The sequence below is a fragment of the Haliotis cracherodii genome, unplaced genomic scaffold (assembly GCF_022045235.1).
Source record: "Haliotis cracherodii isolate W230 unplaced genomic scaffold, xgHalCrac1.p SCAF_2, whole genome shotgun sequence".
NCBI classification, from domain to species: domain Eukaryota; kingdom Metazoa; phylum Mollusca; class Gastropoda; order Lepetellida; family Haliotidae; genus Haliotis; species Haliotis cracherodii.
The window spans coordinates 16,697,669-16,707,470 of record NW_027266275.1 but is presented as its reverse complement, the minus strand read 5'-3'; the positions used below and the strand labels follow the sequence as shown (position 1 = coordinate 16,707,470).

The following is a 9,802-nucleotide window of genomic DNA, read 5'->3' as shown; positions in this document are numbered from 1 at the left end:
CAACACGATCTGGCCGAGTCATCAACAAGCCATCTCGTCTGATCGAAACCGAGTGATGTGTGAATTCTGAACTGTTAAAGTTTCATGTTTCGGAAGTTGATTTTCAGTAGACAAGGTTTTTGTCAGAGACTTTAATTGAGTTTAGTTTAAGTTCTAAAGTTAAGAGAATGGCAAGCCATCATAAATGTGCAAACTGAATGACATGAAGAGACACTCATCAGGAAGGAACTGAACATGATCAATTTGACATGATGTGTCATTTGAAGCACTCATTGAAAAAGAAAAGAAAAGAAATTAAACTTATCTATTGTTGATGTGCTTAGCCAGGCTTTAAAGTGTTTACATTGTTACCAGTTTAATTCAGTGTTTATATAATGTTAATTTCAACTTAGAAAGGGAGATGTAATGATAAGTGTTAATGTCAACAGAAGTCCATTAATCTATATTAAGTAGTCATACCCAAGCAGTATCTAGCAGCTAAGCCAACGAGAGTGCTCCCCCTTGAGCAGTAACAAGATGGCCACCATGCTGACCACATGGTCTGAATAAAAGGGCTTTTTAACACGAAGTACCTTTCTTCAGTTATTGTTACAAACCACTACATACTTCTGCTAATGAACTTTTCCCCCTGCAATACATGAAAACAGTACTGTCAATGTTTTGTGCTTGGTTACACTTAAGACATATATTGTTTCATTATCGAAGTACCAAACTGCTGACTTGGACTTAACTTAACATAACTGCCATACTAACAAGAGTTCATATTTTGGTTTAGCGAAACATAAATCAATCAAAATGTATCATACACATATACCCATAAAAACTACAAATCATGACCAAGTTTACTATTGTACATTTTGCAGAAGGTGAAACATTCTTCGGTTAGTAACCTTGTGAAATTAAAGATCTAACAGTGCTGATAAGAGGATTGTAGTTTTTTGCATTTCCAGCCGAAAGTTTTCCAGATTCATATATTGTCCAGCCACTGGCTGACCTTGATACTGAGCACATGATGACAGCCTGGCTATACTTGGCATGGGTGAAGCTAGTTTTGCATAGGTCATTGTGTGGTTTATCTGCCTGATAGAAACTCAAACTAGGGTTTGGGTATTGTGCGATATTTGGAGAACTCCATGCACTTAGAGTGAAGAAGAGATGTGTGATATTGGCAGGTATCTTTCTTAAGTACACATGAATTGTGTGATGCCCTATTCTTTGCATATCATTCATTACATCGCCAGAATGCCTGATTGATGCATTCATATTTTGTGTGTGTGTATAGTCGACTACATGCTGAATAGCCTGGCCACTGAACTGGAAGCAGCTTGCATCCAGGTAGTCCCGTACTTTGTTCTGTGGGTAACCCCAATACAGGTCAAACACAACATGGTCAAAACCTTCAGGAATAGCAAACATCAGTATCACCAAATGTATGACAGAATTTGGTTCCACAGAATAGTCAATCAGTCGCATTTGTTGTCCTGAGTCCCCATATACCTGCAAGAGAAACATTTTTATTCACCAGATGTCACCTACAGTTAAGTGTTTTTCTAAAAGCTATATTTTTAACAAAAAAAACTCCTATATGATGACATGTATTGTAATATTTGTCAAGTGACACTTTCTTAATCATCAATCAATAGATATCATTCTTTATAATTCTATGAATTCTACCTGTATTACATCATTGCCTGTGTTTGGGCTGTCATCACACTAAAACTAAACCTTCATATACTGTTAATCTTGAAATGAACGCGAGTGTGAATTAAATGTGAAAAATGCAAGTGGTCTTTGCTCACATTAACTAACTTCGCATTTATGTCTCCAATATGACTATCAACAATGGGACGTCTCACTGCACACTGTGTGTTGTTTTTAGGAAAACACTTTATTTTGTGTATGGAAGTGCTCTACGCATTGCTAATAAGCAGTGCTATTTGCTGTTTGACTGGATTAAGGTAAGGATATGTGTCATTCCACTAGGGATGTGGTGGGGGAGTCACATTTTTGTCTTGTGGTCAGCAGTCATATTAATTTGGAGATGCATTCATTTTCAGATTTACAGTATTCAACAGAAGTCATTTTCTCTTTCTGCTACCCACAATTAGTTGTGCCAGTAATAGCATCTTGTTTACTTAGGAAAACCTCAATTAAATTTCCTCTACCAGATGCAGATGATTGGTGAGGTGGGCATCTTCCCGAGACAAGTGAGTTAACTGACTTTAAAAGTCCAGTTTCCACCCTTGCTGAACTTGGCTGGAATTCCTTGGCTCGATCGTAGCCCCCCCAGTGACTATTACAAGTTATGTCCCTTCAAAGCCTCTCCTATTGACCAATCCGATTCCACCTATCGTATCACTTGCATTTGTTAAAAAAAAAATGGCGGCGCCCAGTCAAGACAATCTGATCGATAATCAAGATCTATATTGTGATAAAACGGGTCTTACATTGCGAAGTGCATCAAACCATGTGAGCACCTTGATCAAAAACATGAAAAGACTTGGAATATTATGTGTTGACAATGAGTTGGCGGTCCACATGCTTTGCAAATCCTGCAATCGACCAAAATCTACATGACAGTTTACTAACCAGATTTAGATTTTGTTGCGCGATATTGATTGGACTATGCATAGACTCGTTAGTCCAGCCACAATGTAACTCCATAATACCATCCTAGTTCGGCAAGGGTGGAAACTGTACTTATACAGTCAGTTAACTCACTTGCCTCAGGAAGATGACGAAGTGGTTGATAGCCCACATTGCTCCATTTGATGGTACATGTTCTTGCAGGGGAACCCTACGTCCCTTCAGGGGTCGTTTACAGATGCGTCCAATCCAAATGTGGCTCGATGAGAACAGATCCCTTCACATGGACTTCTTGGTTGAGTCAGAGAAGGAACCTTGTCCAGATGAGGGAGAGTGGTAACAAGTGGAATGTCACTCCATCTGGAGGTGTTTTCCTAGATCATGAAAACTTGGGACACCCTTCATCTGGAAAAAAAGTTAACTATGGCCTTGGTCGGTAGACAGGTAGGGTTGGGTATGGGGGGTGGGTACCCAGGTAGTAAATTTGGCACTAGCATGTACAGGACACAAAAATATGTCTTCAAGATCCTCAGGACTCAAGATGGAAGTCAACGACGGGACAGTACATGATCGAGCAGTTTGTCAGGGAAGTTGATTTTTGGTGATGGTTTCCCAATGCATGCACAGAAAAACTTTCCCATGCAGAGCACATTTGAAAAGTTAACTCTATTGACGTCCAGTGCATGAATCTCACTCACACGAGCAGCCGTCGTGAGATCTAAAGATTTTAAAAGTGATTTTTCAAGCTCCTTCTGGGCAAGTGGCTCGTAATCAGCCAAAATAATGGCAAAGCATGATGTTATCCCAGGTCAGTGGGTGGAAAAGAGATGAATTAAGGATTACAATTCTGCAATCATAGACACCTTGGCGCCTGTTGTAGTAGCGATGACGGAATTGATCTCAGCAAGAAATGCAGCTAAGGCAGAACCCTTAAGCTTACGTGATGACTGGAGATGCTAAAGGTATTCAGCAATTTGTTGTGGAGAAGCAGAAGTGGGTGTAGAAATATGACCTGTGCAACAATAGGCCTCAAAAGTCTTCCACTTATGGTTATACAGGGACTTGGCTGACTATCTATGAGCCTCTGGTCTTGGCCACCTTTCTGGAATAACCCTTGGCAACAAGGGATTTCTGTTAATGAGCTACAACATCAACAAGGGATTTTGAGTGAGTCAATTAGCTGAAAGAAGTCAGAGCAAGACACAGTTGTGACACTGACTTGGTGGAGCCCATGTTGTTAATGTACCAGACAACAGATAGTCTATCTGACTAGAACATCAGGCTGGAAGCATGAAGAAGAGTCGCCCAATGTGACATGCCACGATTTCTTGGAGAGACCACTACTCTGTCAATTGTAGCTCAATACATTGAGTGACTGCTTCCGTGGTGTAGTGGTAGAGCGTCCACCCAGAGGGCGGATTGTCTGGGGTTCGATCCCCGGCCGCGTCATACCAAAAGTCGTTAAAAGATGGTACTTGTTGTTACCCTGTCTGGTGCTTGGCTTTAAGGGGCTAAAACAAGGACTGGTCGTTCTGAGTCAGTATACTGTGTCTGAGTGGGGTGTTCATGTTAAACTGCGGCATGGTATTTCACTGTCCTAGCACTATAAATCGGCATCAGTCCGGACTAGTTCAAGCAGCCACACAAACACACACACGTACATGCACATCGCTATATAAATGCAATAATCTTGGACACAACTTTAAACTCCATTTCACCTCGCCTCACCTCGCCTCACCTCAATACATTGAGCTCCCAAACCCATGGTATTGACAAAAAAGATGTAGAATCAGGATAAATGGCTGTGAGGAGATGCCTTCACAGACGTTTGATGGTACCAGTCACCACAGGTGATTTGGCAGGGAAATTAGAACCTGACAATCGTTGTTCTGAAGATAAGGCTTGAGAAAGCACTATATCGGTTGCAGGTGCAGTTGTACTCTCCTGGTAGGAGCCTGTGCCGACGTCATGAAAATAAGTTGTTGCCATTGATGCAGAGAGAGTGTCTGAGTGCCTTGATCTTTGGGCATGAACATCTTGCCTAAGCGTGTGTCGAACAGGGCCCTGATAAACGGAAGACGTTGAGTGTGAATTGTCTCGGATATTTGCGTGAAGTTGAGATGTAGTAGAAGAATACCTTCATCTTCGTAGGCCTGAATGCAGTTGTCAATGTATGATTCGAAAAAGATGCCTCCAACGTGTAGAAATTTGTGGATGAGGTGAGTAAATAGCCAGGGGCCGAAGAAATTCCAATTGAGAGCACTTACCATTGGAAGTGGCAGCCGAAGAAAGTGACTGAAGGAAGTGGCTGTGCTCCCTATGGATGAGAACGTGTAAATATGTAAGAGTGAATATTATCCTATCTTATTTTTAATCCTGTTGATGAAATTCTTCCCCCGGGATAATATTTATGTAGGATATAATCCTTGCTTACAAACACATGTCTTGTAGTTCCAGACTGATCCTGGGACGAAAAATTGGATGTAGTTATGCGATATGACATCATACCGAAGTGTTGAGGTATCTCTAGATATAACTTGTTGAAAGGTTTTGTGTTGAAAATGAGAGATCCTCAGGACTCAAGACAACGGGACAGTACATAATCGATCAGGTTGTCAGGGAAGTTGATTTTTGGAGATGATTTCCCACGTTTGAAAAGATAACTCTTTTGACATCTTGTGCATGAATCTCACTCGGTCGAGCAGCCGTCGGGAGACTCAAAAGAAAGACAGTTTTAAAGTGACATGTTCAAGCTCCTTCTGGGCAAGTGGCTCGTAATCAGCCAAAATAATGGCAAAGGTATTCAGCAATTTGTTGTGGAGAAGCAGAAGTGGGAGTAAAAATATCACCTGTGCAACAATAGGCCTCAAAAGCCTTCCACTTATGGTTATACAGGGACTTGGCTGACTATAAGCTGAAGCTCTAAAATGGCCATAACCTTGTCCTGGATAAGATTTACAGCATCTCAAATGCAAACATCATCGGAAGAAGATGCGTGGTCCAAAACCGAGGTAAGAGCCTCCATCGTAGAGAATAGTGGAATATCAGAGACTAAGGGTAGCATTCGACTTGGATCTCTATCTTCCACTGTACTTCGGGACAACAAACATTTGGGGGCCAAAGTAGCAAAGTCACTGTCCAATTCGGAAACAGAAGTTGATTGGCCACAAATGCCTGCATCAGCCAACACAATGAGAGGGGATTGTACTCGATTGTGTAGCCGGCAAAAGGACCAAAAGGCTTTATGCAAAATTTAACAATTTCTACTTAAACTGGTTTGGGGACAACAATACATGATAAAGTATCTTCGATCAAAGTACTTTTGGAGTTTAACCGCAATCCAAATCAAAAGCGTTACCGGATCTGCAGCGTCAAAACTGGATCTGGATGAGGACAGGCCTCATGTTGATGCACATATGCCACAACACACTACAATAAATTTACACAAAGAAAAAGCACAGCCCTATTTCTGAACCATGACAAATGGCAAAAATCATGGCATGGGATGACTGACAACAGGAGCTGGGCGATACCAATGTCATCGGAGAGAACAATAAAGGACAACAAGTATTTGTAACAAAGTGACAAAATGTCCCCCGCCTGTATATACACCATAGTCACCAAAACCGACTGGTGTCTGTGGAGTCTGTATATACACCATAGTTACAAATATGAAGACAATCCAGTGTTTAGTTCTTGAGAAATCGCGGCAACACCGTTTTCCAACTCTAAAAGCAGATTTGAAAATGGGGTCAAGGTCACCAAAACTGACTGGTGTCTGTGGAGTCTGTATATACAACATAGTTCCAAATATGAAGACAATCCAGTGTTTAGTTCTTGAGATATCGCGGCAACAAACAGGTGGGACGTACGGACGGTCGTGAATACTATATCCCCCGCTTCGCACTTTCGCGCGGCGGGGGACAACAAATAAAGAAGATATTGTTGAGTTGTGACTGAAATTTACTGACAAAAACATCATGGTTACACAGGTACTGTTTTTGACCTTAGACAATACCTAAAAAAAAGTATGGAGCTGCTGGATTAAGTAAATGATTTACATTTGATGTTTCAAGTGAAAATGTTCCTTAAAGTCTGAGAGATACACCCCCAAACCATTATTGAGCCCCCGCCGTATGCAACAGTCGGTTTAATGTTCCTGGGGGTGTAGGCAGTGTTCCAGTGCCTCCAAACTCTCGTTCTTCCATCAGTGACATGGAGCAGAAAGCGACTTCAGTCTGACCAATGGATCCGTCTCGAAGTTCTCAGATTCCAGTTCTGTCGCACAGTACTCCATGCTAAACGAGCAGCTTTGTGGTGATCTCTCAACATGGGACGCTTTATGACCTGTCTAGCCCTCAGTCCCGCTGCTTTCAGCCGGATCCTGACGGTTCTGGTGCTGAAACGACGTTTGGGCAACCACAGCTGTTTCAGACGAGTACTGTTAAAAAGTGTTCTCTGCGTAAGAGACGAAGAAGGACCCTGTCTTCACGATGTGTCGTCACAGGAGGACTTCCAGTCTGGGACAGTCTTGTACATCACCGGTCTGAGCATGTTTCTTGACTAAACGGCTTACGACAGTGTAATGATACCCCACATTCCAACCAATGGCATTACAAGACATTCCTGCGTTATGCATGCCGATCATTTGCCATCTTGTGGTGTTTGGTAATAGCCATGTGCCATTGTGCCATGGTCACACAATGTCATGCAATAACTGTTTAAAACCAAGCTTAAGAAAGTAATTTTAACGTTTGGATATACTGCTTTTGGAGATACTCGAGGGTAGCATGCTGCCTGAGTATACCATGCATGGCACGTGAGCTTTCGTCACGCATGACTGATGACATCATCCCGAGATTCTTCCCATAATTACCGTATTTTCTTGAGTATAGTGCACCTATGTATAATGCGCACCCCCCTCTAGCGGGTTCAATATTTTGGAAAAAAAGAAATTTGAATATTATGCGCAGAAAAAATTTACACCGTACCCTTTCATCGAAGTCCGGCAAACGAACGGGTGCTGGGAAACTTTGTCAGTACAAATTCGAAATTTGAGATAAAAAATCACCAGACATGTTTATTTACCCTTTAAATAGTATTTATTGTTCTGCTAGGCATTGTTTTAGGGATTAAGATTACCTTGTGTATTTTCTCGTAAACTAAGCCGGAAACAGCAATCAGCTGTACACACGTTTTCTTGGAATCGACCGGTGATTCGGTCAAGACACACCCAATGATATAACTTTATAGGATTTTTAATGCAAGGATCGGCAACAATTGTATCTGAGACTATTTTTTTTATCAGGAATAATATATTCCATTATTTTCTTAATTATATGCAGCCTTTACTAAACATATTTAAAATAATAATAACCCTAAGCGAAGCAGCTGATCACTATTCCCGGGTATTATTTTTTACATGGAACCAGTCTGACCAGTCACCGTCAAGGCTCACGCGCATGTGATCGCGAGAATTTCATGTTGACATAGAATCGTCAAACAAAAACAAATATGACTTTTAACGAGTCAAAGTATGTCATTTATGATATATGTATCCATTCTCTGTCAACTAAAGTTCGTTTCAAGGCGTCAATAGCGGTATTCTGACCGTGGTTGCTGTAAATAACGGTGAGTTGTGCTATCTTCTGATCGCTTCACACACGATTTCGCCGAAATTAATAAAATTAATATTATAAGGAATTTTGAATAAAATTAATGAAATAAGTTACAAACATAAGTCCAGATATACAAAGAACACTTTTTATAGCCAGACAGTGTAATTACATGATTATTTTGCGTACTTCAGTATGGATTTGTTGACATGGTATTTCCGGTGTTTAGTGCTCACAGTAATGTCTTTCCATGGGGGAAAAAAACATCCAAACTCATAATTCATGTATAATGCGCACCCCCTTCTACAAAGCTGTGTTTTTTCGAAAAAAAGTGCGCACTATACTCTAGAAAATACGGTATATCTTTCATGACTTACAAATATTGGGACCAAACAATAATGAAATATATTAGGGTGTGCTTAACCTTTTTCTTTGTGTATAGAACCAAAATCAGGATTACCATACAACTGCCTGAGAGAGAAGCAGGGGAGGCATGAAAAGTGTGCATGACCCAGATTGTTGGGAGGTGACCATGGTGAAGGTAGTTGTGTTGGGTTATTGCTGTATTAGGAGCTGGAAACCTTTGTGTGAGGTAGGATTACCATATTATCTTGAGTATTTTGCGCACATATTTCCCAAAAAACACAGCTGTGTTGAAGGGGTGCACATTATACACGCCATAATGAGTTTTGATGTATTTTCTCCCCAATGCAAAAACATTACTGTGAGCATGTAACACCGGAAATACCATGTCAACAAATCCTAACTGAAGTATGCAAATTAACCATGTAATTACACTGTCTGGTTGTAGAAAGAGTTCATGATATATCCAGACTTATGTTGGTAATCTATTTTATTAGTAGTAGATAAGTGATAAGTATCCATCCTCACATCCTCATTTGATGACGTCACAGGTGCACCTACTAACCTCACGTGACTGATGACGTCACATAACCTTGACCTTGGGGGGGTGGGGGGTGTTGATGTTGTTGTCATGCGATCAATGACCTCGTATAACCTTGACCAATAACCTCGTTTAACAGTTGTATCAACAAACCATTTCCGGACAGTTGAAAGGAAAAACACTTGTGTAAACACGAGATTGTTTTGAAAGGAAACACTTAAATCAACGAGCGCGTATTTGAAACGTCTCCAGTTACTCAGATTATTTTTTATCAGTTGTATCAACAAAGCATTTCCGGACAGTTGAATGGAAAAACACTTGTGCAAACACGAGATTGTTTTGAAAGGAAATACTTAAATCAAAAAGCGCGTATTTGAAACGTCTCCAGTTACTGTTAGTCGAGTGAGTGAAGGTACAGATTAGATTTTATCAGTTGTATCAACAAGGCATTCCCGGACAGTTGGAAGGAAAAACACTCGTGTAAACACGAGGCTGTTTTGAAAGGAAATACTTAAATCAACGAGGGCGTGTTAGAAACGTCACCAGTTACTGTTATTCGAATGAAGCTACGGATTATTTTTTATCAGTTGTATCAACAAGGCGTTCCCGGACAGTTGAAAGGAAAAACACTCTTGTAAACACGAGGCTGTTTTGAAAAGGGAACTACTCATATCAACAAGGCCGTCTCAAGTTAGTG

At 40.8% G+C, this 9,802-nt stretch overlaps 1 protein-coding gene across 3 annotated transcripts in view; it reads right to left on the bottom strand.

Moving 5' to 3' along the window:
- Nucleotides 1–614: 614 nt before the first annotated feature.
- LOC139468766 (uncharacterized) overlaps nt 615–9,802 on the bottom strand; it is a 66,651-nt gene continuing 57,463 nt past the window's right edge. For all 3 annotated transcript variants that reach the window (XM_071250901.1, XM_071250900.1, XM_071250899.1), the window contains exon 4: nt 615–1,497. In XM_071250901.1, coding sequence (XP_071107002.1) covers nt 883–1,497 — 615 coding nt within the window. In that variant the 3' untranslated portion in view covers nt 615–882. The remainder of the gene's footprint in view (nt 1,498–9,802) is intronic.